Source organism: Pseudorasbora parva, chromosome 1 (assembly GCF_024679245.1).
Source record: "Pseudorasbora parva isolate DD20220531a chromosome 1, ASM2467924v1, whole genome shotgun sequence".
NCBI classification, from domain to species: Eukaryota; Metazoa; Chordata; class Actinopteri; order Cypriniformes; family Gobionidae; genus Pseudorasbora; species Pseudorasbora parva.
Genome location: NC_090172.1, coordinates 14,830,416 through 14,847,879, shown reverse-complemented (window position 1 = coordinate 14,847,879; position 17,464 = coordinate 14,830,416). Strand labels below are relative to the sequence as shown.

At 39.0% G+C, this 17,464-nt stretch overlaps 1 protein-coding gene across 10 annotated transcripts in view; it reads right to left on the bottom strand.

Moving 5' to 3' along the window:
- Nucleotides 1-5,058: 5,058 nt before the first annotated feature.
- LOC137053048 (sodium/potassium/calcium exchanger 2-like) overlaps nt 5,059-17,464 on the bottom strand; it is a 106,646-nt gene continuing 94,240 nt past the window's right edge. For all 10 annotated transcript variants that reach the window (XM_067428939.1, XM_067428965.1, XM_067428947.1 and 7 more), the window contains 4 exons: nt 9,814-9,948; nt 9,635-9,724; nt 8,716-8,882; nt 5,059-5,435 (listed from right to left, as the gene is read on the bottom strand). In XM_067428939.1, coding sequence (XP_067285040.1) covers nt 5,186-5,435; nt 8,716-8,882; nt 9,635-9,724; nt 9,814-9,948 — 642 coding nt within the window. In that variant the 3' untranslated portion in view covers nt 5,059-5,185. The remainder of the gene's footprint in view (nt 5,436-8,715; nt 8,883-9,634; nt 9,725-9,813; nt 9,949-17,464) is intronic.

Here is a 17,464-nt window from a genome sequence, read left to right as displayed (position 1 = left end):
GAATGTTAGGTTTTGATAGCAGAGTTTAGGTTTTGATAGTAGTTTCAATTTGACACAGATGTGAATGGTATGTTTCCCAGTGTTGTGCCATGTTTACTGGAGTGTAGAGTTTTGGCAAAACGAGCAAAGTTTTGCAAAATGTGTTCAAGCAACGAGCAAAAACTGTAATATTTCCCCTAATTTGCTACAGCTTTGAAATATGATGAACTTCACCAAGTAAATAGATCTTTTTTTTTTAGTTCATGCACATCCTCTACACTTTTATTTTATTCTTCTTTCATTCTTATTTCCCTATGACGGCTAATGAATCGGAAGACTCGCACATTCATAGAAAATAGCTTAATAATCACAACTTAGAACTGCAAGTAATGAATGTCTGTATTCAGTGCTTTCATTTTGAAAAAAATACAGTAGTCCAAATGCAAAAGCCCACTAAGAAAGCTCTTAATGAAAAAATATATAATAAAAAATTGTTGTGCAACTACAAAATCAAAGTATACTGTAATGAAAGATTCATTCTGCTTCAGCATCATGTATTCTTACTGGGTCCGGCCTGAGAACTTTGTCCATATCATCACATGCAGCAATTGGATTGCACAGCAAGGTTGTCTCTTACCAGGCAAAGGGAAAAACCCTCTCACTGGCCACACATTGCTTCTTCTCGTCCTCAGCCTCTTCCTCCTTGTCCACCACCTCTTACACAGTCCTCCTCTCCCTCAGATTCTTTTCATCCATTAGGTATGAATTGTCTCATATTTTGTACAGTTGGTTTGATCATTAGAAGTTTAATCCATTGTAAACAATGACAGCTGAGTTGTAGTTGTTTAACGTTTTCATGTCTAGCTGCCTGAAATTTGTGTAAGGTTTTGCAGAAAGAGTGATTATTCGACAAATAGGTTTAGGCCTTTGAGAGTTTGGTTCAGCAAATGGGGTTCAGTATCTTAGCCACTGTAGGACACTTGTAAAATGGGACCATATATTTTTTTTGTAGAATAAAGAAAAAAAAAAAGAGTCCTGTTGATGAGTGAGTTTCAACTTTATTTCACATCTTTGCAGTTGCTAATTTCATGGAAAAACTTCATTCACCACAGAAAATCTGCCCTTATATTTGCCTTTATTTCTTTTATTACATACTTTGCATTTACATAAACAGTTTCTCTATATTCTGATTTTAATAGTATCTGTATATATGTACATTCGAAATGAGTCGTGAAATGGAACATTAAACACTGAGTGATGGAGTGATTGTTGGCATGCCGTGTCTATAACTAGGCGTGAATCTCGTGATTCAGTACAAAAGTGCAGTTTTATGAAAGAAAAAAAACCCAAAGACAACAGTGGAGACAGAGACAGGGGCCCAGAAAGAGAACAAGTGAACACAATTAGCATTTTAACTCCTTTAAAGAAGAGGAACTTCAGATTTGTGTAAATTCAGGCCAAGCATTCAGCTTCAGTCTCATTCAGAGCAAACAGACAATAGGCTAAATAAACAGACACATAATTATGCAAAGTGCATATCAATGATGCTATGTTTGACACAAAAAAAATTCAAATGAAACTAGTCCTTACCCTGGCAGAAAGCATGGAACAGGATAAAGCAGGGGCACTTGAATAGTGTGTATTCCCAAAGCCCTCTTATGACATAACACATATAAAATAAAATACAAAATAATTACGAAAGGCAGATGTCAATGAAGAAAATTAATACATATTATGGTGTAATAAGGTTAAACAGAAACCTACTACTGATACGTAAATTTGAGTTTTAAAATATGGAGGGGAAATGAGTAAACGTGGAAACAAAACATACATATTTAAATGCCTAAACGGCTACATTGCTTTAATCAGTAACATTTCCTTTTATATGCAACATGTTTTTATTATTATTAAAAACCTTTAAATGTTTGAGCATCTATGTTTATTCATATTATAAATAGCATTAGTTCAGCTCAATATCTCCACATTCATATATTTATAGCCTACACATTCACACATTCCCTTTATCAGTCTTTCATCTGCTGAAATACAATTTATTGGTTCAGAAAAAAAAAAACACTTAAGTTCTTTCCAGATTTAACCTGTGGACCGCTGAAATTGAAAGATAGCTACATCCAGCAACCTAAGATTTGTCTCACCTTAGTTTTAATGCAAGAGCGGCCATTTGTAAACTGAATGCATCTGGCTTTCGGAATCAAAACTGCTCGTTATGCTGCTTGATATTGCAAACTGGTACATGTAGCCTATTACCATATTATTTTAATATATTGTTGTAATTATAAACACGCTGGTTTGAAGCGCAAATAATTACCGTTTTTTTTACTTTGCTATTCTTCCGGAAGTATGCACATTCACAGAAAATAGGAAAGAGCTTAGGCCTGCTTCTGCATTGCAAAAGCTTCTGCTAATGAATTAATATGATGTTCATAACATTTTGGGCTGACAGGGACATTGCATTTTCTTCAACAACAACAAAAAAGGAGGGAAAAAAGCAAGCAGAGAATCAAACATTTCAGTGCATGTTTTTGCATGCTCACAAATAATAGGTAGAGTGGAGTATTAGTGGAGTATACACTGAAAGGGAAACTTTACGTCTATTTTTGAATCTTACAAAAATAAAGAGAGCACGCTAGAGGGCAGTGTTTGCTAAGATATATATGACTTGTGTAAAGACATTTCTTTTTTTTCAAAATACAAATGAAACGCCTGCCTCCACAAATAAAATCACTATTTGGAAGAAGTGTAGTGTACAGTAGCCTATGTGTTGTGTGAATATTCTTGATCAGTGAGTTCTGCGCATAATAGTTAGCCTATGTGTCTGTACAGATTACAAAGAGTCCTATTGGTAACATGGATCGCGGTACTCGTAAGTTCTTGACGTTTTACTCATCTAGAATAACTTAAAACAGTGCTAGCACGTTACTCTTTCGTTACCGAAGGACTATTTGTTAAGCAAACCATTATGCAAACATTTGGTCTTTGAACAATACAGTAAAGCAATGAGCACATCTTGTATTAGGCTACACAATTTCATGCATGCTTCTGAACTTTTTGCCTACTTTACCGTCTCGGAATGGGCTGATTTCCAGCCCAAATACAGGGATTGTGCTACGCCGACTATTTAGGGATATCATTGCACGTTTCTGCAGCTGGGAGTTCTATATAATATTTTTCTAGGTAGTTTTTTTTTTTTTACACTTAACTACAGACTATATAAGCATCTACACATTCCCATCGCGTTTATAATATTATTTAACGCGATTTTTCTATAAATGAGTGAATAATAAAGGTTTTCTTTTTTTCTTTTTGTGTATGCTTGGGGAAGCAACATGCAGTTTTGCTCATTTGTGGTTCCCTGGAATAAAAGGATAGAAACAGTGTCTACAGAGGAAGGGTGACATGCCAGGTTAAACAATATGTTCAAAATTCAATGTAGTTCTGGCTACTTTGGCCTCTTGACACACAGGCAATATGTAAAACAAAATTATATATATATATATATATATATATATATATATATATATATATATATATATATATATATATATATATATATATATATATATATATATATATATATATATGCATGCATCAATTAATATCCTATAAATAGTCAGTAAAAAAAGATTCAGCATGACATCCTTGATCCAGAAAGAAACCTTATTCTTTGCCACTTTTTCAAAATGGAGACAAGTGGCATTTTACACATTTTCACCATGAACAAACAAAAGTGCAGAACTGAAAAATAAATAAACAGTTTCTGTTTCTGAATGTGTTTTGCTTCAACATACTATGAATAAATACCTCCAATGCATCTAAAATACATTATCAGTCAATCTTTGTCTGTCATTTTATTAAAGCTAGGGAGGTAATGGTTTACAGACTTCTTCACTTTTGGGGCTTGTTTAATTTTACATACATTTATAATAAATAAATAAATAAATAAATAAATAAATAAAATATTAAATAAATAAAAATCCCGAAAAAAATAAACATCAAACATTTTTGTGTTTACATGCTATAATATATAGCGGAATGGTTCTGCTGGCTGGATAATAGTATGTAAATAAAGAAACCCATTAAAGCATACGGGAATTGTCAAACATGCAGCATACACTGTACTTCTATTTACTACCACCACCGCAAGAAAGGTTTCTCATGTTCTCAACATGTGTGTTTAGCATACAGATATAAAAAAAATAATTTTTATAAAAAAATCTGAAAATGAATAATGGCATTTAGCTCATGCAAAGTGAAAACTATTTTGAAATCTTTATCAGTCATATCATGGAATGATTTCTCCAGACCAGCTATTAGTCAATAGTGCAGCACATTCACAGTATGAACAAACGGCCTACAGAGACTGAGAAATGACCAAACGCTAGCTGTTATAATCACAGCGGCTGTCTGGTTATAAATCCTTAGTGCCTCCTACAGAGTGATTAAAACACTGACGTGCCAGTGAAGAAATAATCAGAGATCATTCGGAGAGCTCCATCCGTGTTCCTCTTTGGCTCTCAAACCACTGTGCAAAATGAACATGCATGGTGTTTGAAAATTAATAAATAAATCTATAAAATCTGAGGTTTTAACACTATGTTGATGAATCTCATCCAGTTAACATCATTTTGTACAAGAGTGTGTACTCAATTATGAACCAATTTCAGTTTGGTGTACCGTTACAGCCCTAGTTTTAAAATCCCCATACTTCAATGAGTGGAGCAACAAATAGCGGGTAATATATATATATATGATTTTTGTTTTAAGAAAAATGTAACTAATTCTTAAAGTTTATTCTTAAAACAAGAAAAAATAAATGTCAAAAATAAACATATTCTGTTTAAATATAATAGATGTATTCTCTGAAAAGTACAGTTCAGTTCGGTTTTCTGTTATCTCAGTTATCTTCTTAAAGGATATTTAGATTTTTTTTATTGGAAAACAAAAAAAAGTATGTAAAACCCCATGACACATGCCGGAAACTCTTTGTCATAAGGTCATAAGTAAATAAATCACTACAGTTGAGGTAAAGTCAGCAGGTACATGATTTTAGCTTCATGATTGTGTGTGTGTGTGTGTGTGTGTGTGTGTGTGTGTGTGTGTGTGTGTGTGTGTGTGTGTGTGTGTGTGTGTGTGTGTGTGTGTGTGTGTGTGCGTGTGTGTGTGTGTGTGTAAATGAGACCAGACTTTAGATCGAGATGGGGCAGACGATGAACTTGTCCTCCAACATGACGCTGACCACCAGGAAGACGATATAGAGCAGGAACATGATGAAGCCCAGCAGTTTGCTCATTTTCCACTTACAGGCAGCAATGGAGATGATGACGAAGATGAGCATGAGGAAGAGTAGCACGATGGCACAGAACAGGCCGTTACTACTCACCCTTACTGGGCTCATACTGTTTAAAAGGGAGTACAGAAGCCATGGGAACGGTAACCTGGGAAAAAAAGAAATGGACATTTAGGGCTCTGAACATCTTAAATGTAGAGAACCAAACTTTATCTATATTACAAAACCAAGTAAGCTGCCCTTTTGCTTAACACAGCATCCTGGTAATTACATAGGACATAAATAACACATATACACATTTATTATTTCAGAGACTTTTAGATCTACTGTATTTCACATGTAACTATCTCTAGGGCTTCAAAAAAAAAAAAAACAGTCCGAAAAAGAAAATATCCAGTGTGTGGATGAAAATGCCTGAGATCAGAGGAGAATGGCCAGACTGGTTCAAGCTGATTAAAAGGTAACAACAACTAAAATTACCACTTGTTACAAATAGGTATGCAGGTACATGTCAAACCTTGAAGCAGATGCACCAGAATTTAACTTGAAGCACCAAAATTGGACAATAGAAGATTGGAAAAACGCTGCATGTGATGTGATGTCTCGAGCGGCCTGTGAGGGGCGATGGGAGTATGTGGCAAACAGGGTGGTGCTAAGAGCTGTGTGAACGGACTAGAGACAAAATTGTACACCTCCACAAGGCTGTAAAGGGTTATGGGGAAATTGCCAAGCAGCTTGGTTAAAAAAGGTCCACTGTTGGAGCAATCATTAGAAAATGGAAGAACCTAAACATGACTGTCAATCTCCCTCGTACTGGGGCTCCATGCAAGATCTCACCTCGTGGGGTTTCGGTGATCCTAAGAAAGGTGAGAAATCAGCCCAGACTACACGGGCGGAGCTGGTCAATGATCTGAAAAGAGCTGGGACCACCGTTTCCAAGGTTACTGTTGGTAATACACTAAGACGTCATGGTTTGAAACCATGCATGGCACAGAGGGTTCCCCTGCTTAAACCAGCACATGTCCAGGCCCTTCTTAAGTTTGCCAATGACCATTTGGATGATCCAGAGGAGTCACGGGAGAAAGTCATGTGGTCAGATGAGACTAAAACAGAACTTTTTGGTCATAATTCCACTAAATGTGTTTGGAGGAAGAATAATGGTGAGTACCATCTCAAGAACACCATCCCTGCAGTGAAGCATGGGGGAGGTAGCATCAAGCTTAGGGGGTGTTTTTCTGCACATGGGACAGGGCAACTGCACTGTATTAGGGAGAGGATGACCGGGGCCATATATTGCGAGATTTTGGGGAACAACCGCCTTCCCTCTGTTAGAGCATTGAAAATGGGTCGAGGCCGGGTCTTCCAACATGACAATGGCCCGAAGCACACAGCCAGGATAACTAAGGATTGGCTCTGTAAGAAGCATATCAAGGTTCTGGCGTGGCCTAGCCAGTCTCCAGGCCTGAACCCAACATAGAATCTTTGGAGGGAGCTCAAACTCCGTGTTTCTCAGCGACAGGCCAGAAACATGACTAATTTAGAGAAGATCTGTGTGGAGGAGTGGGCCAAAATCCCTCCTGCAGTGTGTGCAAACCTGGTGAAAAATACAAGAAACGTTTGACCTCTGTAATTGCAAACAAAGGCTTACTGTACCAAATATTAACATTGATTTTGTCAGGTGTTCAAAAAAAAAAGCTTTTTTTTTTTTAGATGTCTCTCAAAGTGTGACATGTGGGTTTTGTTATGTTGAGCATGTGCTCCTGTCATTCTCTGATCCCTCCCCCTTGTTATCTGATTAGTGTTTGATTTCTCCCACCTGTTCCCTCTTGATTTCTTCCCTTTCTAGCTCCTTGTGTTTGTCAGTCTTTTTGTCAGAATGTTGTTGTGTCTATGTCTCCCGGTTTCCCCAGTTGGTATGTTTTGAGTTTATGGTTTGATTATGTATTTTGCCGCCTCGTGGGTTTTGTTTTCTCTTTGTTTTGTTTTGTGTTTGTTTTCTTTTGTTAATAAATCACTCTTTTTGCACTTCAATCCTCGCACCAGTTTTTTCCTTTGTGTTTACGTAACAAAGTGGACATGCACCTACGATGACAATTTTATATCCCTTCATGATTTTTTTTTTTTGTGGGGGGGAGCTTGCAAAATAGCAGGGTGTTCAAATACTTATTTTCCTCAATATGGATATGTATACATATATACATATGTATGTGTGTGTGTGTGTGTGTGTGTGTTTTAAATAAATCCTGTTGTGTCTGACACCAAGATGCTAGCAGCAGATCCTTGGGAATCTGGAGGATTTGGAGGTCAACACCTCAAACTAAGTGTTGTGTTCTTCACATGGTTATTGGTTATTCCTGAACAATTTTTGCTTTGTGGCGGGGTGCATTATCCTGCTGAAAGAAGCCATAGCAACCAGGGAATAACGTTTCCATTAAAAAGGGTGTACATGGTCCGCAACAATGCTTAGGTAGATGGTACGTGTCAAAATAACTTCTACATGGATGAAAGGACCCGAAGTATCCCAGCAGAACATTGCCCAAAGCATCACACTATCTCTGCCAGCTTGCCTTCTTCCCATAGTGCATCCTGGTGCCATGTGTTCCCCAGATGAGTGATTTACATGCACCCAGCCATCCATGTGATGTAAAAGAAAATGTGCTTTATCAGACCAGGCCACCTTCTTCCATTGCTCTGTGGTCCAGTTCAGATGCTCATGTGCCCAGTGTTGGTGCTTTAGGCAGTGGACAGGGGTCAGCATGGGCACCCTAATTGGTCTGCGGCTATGCAGCCCCATACGCAACAAAACTGTGATGCACTGTGTATTCTTACACCATTCTATTGGAAACCGCAAAAAAATTCTTAAGCAATTTGAGCTACAATAGCTAATTTATTTGATCAGACCAAAGGCTGCTCCCCACGTAAATCAATGAGCCTTGGTCGCCCATTGCTCTGTCACTGTTACACCACTGTCTCTTTCTTGGACCACTTTTGATAGATACTGACCACTGCAGAACGGGAACACCCCACAAGAGCTGCAGTTTTGGAGATGCTCTGGCCCAGTCATCTAGCCATCACAATTCGGCCCTTGTCAAACTCACTCAAATCCTTACGCTTGCCTGTTTTTCCTGCTTCTAACACATCAATTTTTAGGACAAAATGTTCACTTGCTATCTAATATATCCCATCTTTACTGTCACATGGTCCTTTTGAAATCATTCTAACATGCTGATTTGCTGATGAAGAAACCAATGTTATTAACATTTGTGTTGCTTCATATTTTTGTGGACATTTCCACGATTCTCTGATAAATAGAGTTTTAAAAAAATTAACATTATACATGATTTTACTGTCACCTTTGATCAATTTAATGCATCCTTGCTAAATAGAAGTATTAATTTCTTAAAAAAAAAATAGATTACAAATCCTACCCCACAGTAATGTCAAATATGTTAGAGCCCACAGAGCTGGACACAGCCATGTCGCCCAGACCCTTGCGGGCCACAATGACACTAGTAATAAGGTCAGGGATGGAGGTTCCAGCTGCTAGAATAGTCAGGCCCATGATCTCCTCTGTGATTCCTATAGTCTCTCCAACCTGCAGAGATATTAGCACAAAATAACCAGAGTAGTGAAGATCATAAATTGGCACAGAAATATTTGGCCTCAAATATGGCTCAACATTAATAACACACTGCCACTGGAGATCCGAGGAAGAATAAGAGAGGACACTTTCATGAATATGTTTTTCTTTTTTTTCCTTTAACACACTTAAGCACACTTTTAATAACGTCTCTTTGTAATAATGTCAAATTAAACTTTTTTTTAACTTTAAAAATGCATTTTAAATCATTAGGATTTAATTAAATTTTTATATTTTTGCTTTAAAGAAGTACACTTAGTTGATGTTTAATTAAGTTAAACTTAAAATATTTTAAATGTAATAAATTGAAACATCCTCATTAAAAATGTGTAACTGCAAGTATATTTAAATACATGACATACAAGTTTCAATAGAACTGACATTAAAATATATATTTAGCTTACCATAAATGCTTGTCAAGTACATTCAGCAGTACACTTTAAACATATTACAAAGACAATAGAAGAAATTATGAAAATGTACATTTATGTAAAGATGTACTTAAGTCAAAAAAGAATTCTGAAGTTCAGCTAGTTGCACTTCATTCAAATGTGAACTATAATACATTTAATTTAATTGCAATAAACATGTCAGAATATATTACATTCATTTCACATTTAAGTATTAGTTGAAAGTATATTATTTAAATAATAAGTACTCTTTTAACAGTATGCTGAAGTGTACTTTGTCGGCTGCTGCAGTCTTACCTGATGAGCCCACCAGACCATCAAGTAGGAGAATGCTGCGATCCAGCAAATCGCCCCCAGAAATGTAACAGGAAAAAACTTCTTTGAACTCTAAGGAAAAAAAAAAACACAAGAAACAGCTCACAGTTACATCCGTTCCCTGCTTGCAATCGCAACAAAACTAGTCAAAAACTACTCACAGACTTCCTGACGTCTGGCAGAGTTATCCACAAAGGGAAAACTATGGGAAGGATTATGAGATACGTGAAACGCTTGCGGCAGGTATCTGGCCATGACAGGCTAAGAGGCTGATCATCCTCCTCATCTTCTTCACCCTGATTAGAGAGAAATGTGTGAAATGCATTTCTAATTATCTCCAACACACACACACACACAAAACACTTCTTTGACTGGGTCCATGCTTTTCAATTAAAGGTGCTGTAAATCCTACGGGGAAGGAGGCAGTCGTGTCGGAACATGCCATGTTTAAAGACAGCTATAAACCATGGTTATTATTGTTTAATAAAACCATAAAAGCATTTTCATTATTTGAAATAAAATAAATTATTAAAATATTTCAAGGCAACATTTCTCATTTTCATTCATTTTAATTGTATATACTAAAATAATAATAACTAAAAATAAAGAAAATATTGTTAAAAAAATTACATAAAAACGAATAAAAATGTCAAAAACACAACTAAATATTTAAAACGTTAACTAAAATTAAAATGGAAGAAAATAAATGAGTACAAACTATATAGTATCTCAATAATACTAATATAACACTGAAACACACAACACAATGATTCATTATTTTATTTAAAATAAGGTTTTCTACTTTGTTTGTTGTTGTTAAAACAGACAGCTAACATGAGGTACGTGTATATATATATATATATATATATATATATATATATATATATATATATATATATATATATATATATATGTTTTATTGCACAACAATAATTGATGGCTCAATACACGCAGTTCCCATTTATTCCTCTAGGTGCCAATGTCTGATAAACAATGATGACGTGATGTGTCATTCATTACCGAAAGCAAAAAATGTCTGGGGTTACAACTGTAAGACTTGTTCCCTGAGAAGGGATATCGCACTGCGTCATAGATTTGACTCTTTGGGAACACTTCTGCATGATTGTTTCTAAAGCACGTGTAAAATCAGTCCAATGATGAAATGGAACGTCACAGAACTATCTATAGAAGTTAACCCTGACTTGGAAAACCCAGAAAATATGAAAAGATTCCATTGCAGCAGTTAGAGATCCATCCATATTAGATATACACCAATCAGGCATAACATTATGACCATGTGAATGACACAGATTATCTCTTCATCACGGCACCTGTTAGTGGGTGGGATATATTAGACAGCAAGTGAACATTATGTCCACAAAGTTGATGTGTAAAAAGCAGGAAAAATGGGCAAACGTAAGGATTTGAGCGAGTTTGACAAGGGCCAAATTGTGATGGCTAGATTACTGGATCAGAGCATCTACAACACTGCAGCTCTTGTGGGGTGCTCCCGGTCTGCAGTGGCCAGTATCTATCAAAAGTGGTCCAAGGAAGGAACAGTGGTGAACCGGCGACAGGGTAATGGGCGACCAAGGCTCATTGATGTTTAGTGGGGAGAAAAGGCTATCCCATGTGGTCACATTAATGAGTTTAAGATGTTGACTGGACCTCCAAGTTCCCCAGATCTCAATCCAATCAAGCACCTGTGGGATGTGCTGAATAAACAAATCTGATCCATGCAGGCTCCACCTCGCAACTTACAGGACTTAAAGGATCTGCTGTTAACAACTTGGTGCCGGATAACAAACACATATCCAGGGGTCTATTGGAGTCCATGCTTCGAAGGGTCAGAGCTCTTTTGGCAGCAAAAGGGGGGCCAACACAATATTAGGTCAATGTTATGTTATGCATGACCAGTGGTGGAGGAAGTACTGAATCTCAATACTTAACTAAAAGTACAAATAACCAGAGCCATATTTACTTAAGTAAAAGTAGAAGTACTACAACGACAATCCTACTTAAGTAAAAGTAAAAAAGTACTTGCTTTTAAATTTACTTTTAGTATTAAAAGTAAAAGTACTTGTATAACAATTCATTCTCTTAATGTCTATATTCTAATAATTAAAAAGAAGAAAACAGTATGGGCTGTGGTGTTTTAATTAAAGGGGGGGGTGAAACACTCAGTTTCAGTCAGTGTCATGTCAATCTTGAGTACCTATAGAGTAGCATTGCATCCTGCATATCTCCGAAAAGTCTTTATTTTTTTTATAATTTTATAAGAAAGATGCGCTGTTCCGAATTTTTCCGAAAAAAGCCTAGCGGGTGGGGGCGTGTCGTGTGAGCGGAGCTATATAATGATGTGTGCGCGCCGCTGTTGTGTTGAGTGCGTCGTAAAGCTGTGTCATCCCTAACAGCGGGAAAAACTTTATTCAAAATAAAAATATGGCTTTTAATCAGATACAGCCATACATCTATGATCCGGAATCAGACCCAGAGGCTGCAGTTGAACAGGAGCAGCAGCAAAAACGACTAGAGCAGGACGTCTCTATGTGGTACAAGTTATACACTAACTATATAATATGCTTAGCCTCTTGTGTTATTTACATATTTATACTTGAATTATATCGTCGTATTTTTGTCTTTGAAGGTGTACATGTGGGAAGTGCAGTTGTGCACGTGTGTGTGTTTACGCGTGGTTTGTGTAGACAATTTTAACGTTATTAAGCGGACTGGTTTTGCACGGCAGGCTAAGTTAGTGTTTACATAGAAAGACACGGAATAGTAGCGCATTTGAATGAAGAAGCGCGCTTATTTAGTTCAACATATTTCCCCACTCTTTGTGTATTGTTGTTTGGAGTGCTTTTACAATACACAAACATAAAGTTACACATATAGTGGCCAGCTAAACAAATGTACACGCACTACACATCGCATGCTCCATTGATCAATTAACTATACGTGATCATGTTTGGGCTACTTGATGAGCATAGGCAAAAACACAGACATTTGAAGCAGTCTAACTCACCGCCCGCGGTTCTAACATTGGGACCTTTATCGTTGGGACTGCTCCATCCTTTAGCATTAGGCGATTGGAAAATCGGGCGTCGAGCTGGGCCTTGTTTATGAAACAGTCGGCACCGAAATGCAGCGAACAGATATAAACATTCGCGCAACTCAGTTGCTGATCCGGAAAAGCAAATTCCATCCACTGTTGCCTTAACGCGGGGGTTTTGGGGAATCTGTGCAGGACTGTCTTGGTCTGGCAACCAAAAACGCTCTTTTTTGGTGACATTGTTAGTTGTGCACATCACCTGTCCAGCATCCTACAAGCCAGCGCTTTGATGGGCGTAGCCTGTTACTTTCGCTCTCTCCCTCTCTCTCTCTCACGCTCTTCCGGTAGAATTGTCCGTACGGCCCATACAAGGAAATTCCGCCCCCATTAACGTCAAAGTGGACGCATGATCGCAAAAAACTTGCCGAAACTTATGACTAACCGGAAGTAGTATTTTTGACAAAGAAATACTCCCATCAAACGTCCACCTTAACTTTTGAAACTTTGTCCATGTTTAGTATGGGATTCCATGTCTTTAACAGTGTAAAAAGATCAGTATGCATGAAACAGCATTTCACCCCCCCTTTAAGTTAGCTTTGGTTAATGTAGGCTAATTGTGCTTATCATCTGTTGCCCAGTTTACATTCAGACTCACAATATCAAGGTGATCTGCAGTTAAATATCAATATTCAGAAGTAACATTTTCATCAGCTTTGATGTATTTAAATCTTCATATTTATGAGGATTAATCTTAAATATAGGATATGCTTCAGCTTTTCTTTTATATTCTTAAATTTGATTAATAAATTAAATATGAAATTAACGCTATAGGGTTGCTAAATAAAATAATTTACACTTACAAATTAAAAATACATTACATAATGTTATGAGATTGTTTTAACTCTATATTTTTAATACAATAAGAAACGTTGGAAGGAATGTTTGAACTTGAAACTAAACTACCAGTAGGTGACGGCAGGTCTTAATGAGTGAGTCATTGAGTCGGTTCGTTCAAACGGCTGATTTGTTCATGAATGAGGCAGTCGTTTACAAACAGGTCATTGAATCTTTGATTCAACCGATTCATTCAAACGCTGAATCATTCATTAACACACTATTGCTGTGAGATGCGTTTTGGTTCTGATGTGGAAATATGATCTGATCTTGGAAATATTTTCGCTGCTGTAATAGAACAAAAGCAGTTTATATTGCATTTAAAATGTAAGTGACTAATTTTAATTAATTGTTTATGGAACTGTCATGAAATCAGTGTCACTTTTCAGTCGTGATGGTATTCAGGTAAACAGCACTCTTGGTCACGTCATGTGATGTTTTTTAACTGTATTATACGTTATAAAATATAAAAACCTTCACATTTTGAATATTTACTTTCTCTGTACGAGCGGCGTTGGTTTGTTTCCATTGCTCCTCGAGAGGCTGCGCGATTGTCAACAGCGCAACCGTCAGTTCATACATTAGCCTATTATTATCCATTAAAAACCCCGAAAAAACTTAATCTCAAGCCCTGAAACTGATCAGAAAATGTAACGAAAATGAAACGAAACATTGTAGAAATGTAGTGGAGTAGAAAGTAAAATATTTGCTGCAAAATGTAATGAAGTAAAAGTAAAAAGTATGCACTATTGATTCTACTTAAGTAAAGAACAGATAAGTGAAAAATGTACTTAAGTAAAGTAACAAAGTATTTGTACTTCGTTACATTCCACCACTATGCATGACCGATGTAGATCAGGGTTGCTAAAAACCTAGATATTTAGGCTAATAATGATTGGAGAAACAATGCATTTAAGGGTTAAACATTTACTAAAATTAAAGTGAAAATTAAAACAAAAACTAATTCATAATATTAATAAAAACTATAAAAACACTAACATAACACTGCTATAAACCCAAATGCCCCATCACCCTCATAAAACAACAGCCAGGCATTTGAATGCGTGTTACAGTGAGCAGAACAGAGACCCTCAGAGACGCGCTGTCAGCCTCCTCACCATAACCACTGTGATGGAAGTCACTGAGACGGAGCAAAAACAAAAGCGTCAAGTTACTGGTAAGCTCCTTCTGTCTCTCGTGTTCTCGTTCTTTCTCTTTTACCACATTTTTCTTTTAAGGCTCATCAAAAACTGGTGCACTGAGTATATAGAGTGTAAGTGTGTTTGACAATTAATGTAAGAAATGTGTGTGTTTTCCCTTTTAAGGGCACTGGAGTGGTTACTATGGTGATGGTGATGAGTTTTCCTGAAGGAGAAGAGTTTGTAGTCAAGTGGTAGTAGTGATTATGAATCTGAAATAAAATCCAAAGCTTACCGAAATCTTCAACAAACAGAGGTCAAACAGATGACAATGATTTTGCCAAGTAGGACATAGCTGTGTTCCTACTCATGTCAAACAACCATGTCCAAATCTTAAGCACTGACTAACCTTAAAATCAGAGAAAAATGACAAATTACGAAAAAAAAAAAAAAAAAAAAAAAAATGTTAAAAACCCCAAAATAAATAGCATTTATTTAATTTGATGTGGATATATGTGCAAAAGTTTCATTTGAAGACCTTTTGACTGCTTAATTTAACAAGATTATTAATCATATTGGCATATAATGACACAGCATACAATGGGAAATTGTCGCCCTTGTGAAAGTAAATGTGTACTAAGTGAAGTTAGTGGGCAACAATTAGATTATTAAATGCCATTATATATTGTCATTACATGCTAAAATGATTGTTTGTTTTCTTTGGTGTTTGGTATCTTTGGTATCTGGCTTCATCAAATAATAAAACATATAATGTAAAAAATGTTTTACATGTAATACAATGTGAATGAAGAAGGCCACTTAAATACACTCAAAGAGTACACTTTCATGTACTTTTCGTACTACAATGCACACATGTATAATGTCAAATTAAAGTTCCCTTATCGAGGGAACTTCCCACTGCGTCGAAACGCTTTGGGGATGCTCCCTAAGCATCAGCGAATCTGAAGCCTGAATAAACACTAGTCCAATCCGATTGGTCGTGCGTGATGACGTCATTGTGACGGCGTACCCGGAAGTATAAAAGGGGAGCCGGCGCATAATGGCGGCAGTTATTGCTCTTCAGCATAGCGCTCTCTGTTTGGTCTGTCTATTTACTGTTGTCTGTCCAGTTGCGAGTGTGTGTGTGAGTGATATTTATAGTAAAAGTATGGAAGGAAAGAGTGGATTTAGACAGTGTGTGCATCCGTGTCCCCGCTTCATCTCGGGATCGGATACACACCTGTTATGTGTGCAGTGTCTGGGTGTGCAGCACGCTCGGGCGGCTCTCGAGGGAGCCGCCTGTGAGCACTGTGAGCGGCTGACACTCAGGCTGCTCCGCTCTAGGCTGGCCGTGTTCGATGAGACCGGCCAGCCTCGTGAGCCCCATGGTTCTGGACCCGCGGTCGCTGAGGCGTCACGGCGTCGCAGATCATGGGGCTCACAGCGGGATCTGTCCGAGGGCTTTGGGACTGCTGCGGCACTTTCCCAATCCTCCTCGGACAGTTCCGATGATCTTCCTCCCCGTGTGGAAGCCCGCTTTGCGGCTTCTTCCCCCGGGGCGGAGGGTCCGATGCTCGTTCTCTCCGGTTCCGAGGAGCCGGAGGGCGCGGGCATCGGGGCGGGGGATGAGGTTTTTCCATCGCCTCATCCGCCCGCCCAGGAGGAATTGGTCGAGGTGTTGACCCGGGCTGTGGCTAAACTCAATATTGAGTGGCCACAGGAGGAACAGGAAGTTCGGCCACCCAGTAGGCTGGATGACCGGTTCCTCGCACACCGGGTCCAAACACCGCGCCGGGGTTTGCCTTTTTTCCCCGATCTGCACACCGAGGTGTGTAGATCGTGGAGGAAGCCCTATTCCTCGCGTGTCTCTAATCCCCCACTGTTGGACTATTCCAACGTCCTGGGGGCACGCGAGGCGGGCTATGGGGCGATGCCGCGGGTGGAGGATGCTCTCGCGAGCTATCTTTCGCCCGAATCGGCATCGTCCCTTAAAACCCCGGTGCTGCCCACCAAGCCCTGTAGGGACACCTCAGGGCTGGTGGGCAAGGCTTATATGGCGGCTGGGCGGGCTGGTAGTGCGCTGCACACTTTGTCGATCTTGCAGGCCTACCAGGCTGACCTTCTAAAAGAGCTGGATGAGGGCGAGGGTCCCTCTCCGGAGGATGTACTGGAACTTAGGAAGGTCGCAGATTTGTCTCTCCGTGTTACCAAGGAGACGGCCCGTGCCATCGGCCGCTCCATGGCAGCTATGGTGACAACGGAGAGACATCTCTGGCTGAATCTGTCGGGGATAAAGGAGAAGGACAGATCCTTCCTCCTGGACTCCCCGATCTCGCCTTCTGGTCTGTTTGGGGACGCGGTTAACTCCGTCGTCTCCAGACACCAGGAGGCGAAGAGACAGTCAGCGGCCTTCCAGCAGTACCTCCCTCGCCGCTCTAAGCCCGGGAAGGCTGGCCCTAGCGGGCAGCCTCAGCCGCCGACCAGCTCCTCCTCGCATCGTCAGATGCAAAAGGAGAGCGTCGCCTCTAGAGCCCCTCCTCCGGGAGCTTGGCAACAGAGGCGGCGCGCTCACCAGCAGCCTTCCGCTCCGAAGGGCGATCTGAGGAACGTCCTTCAGGCGCGAAAGGCTGCCGCAAAGAAGTCCTAGCCTCGGCAGGACTTCTCAGGGCGGTCCCTCCCGCGAGGGGGCAACCGAGGTTGCTTCCTTCGCGGCGCCCTGGGGAAATC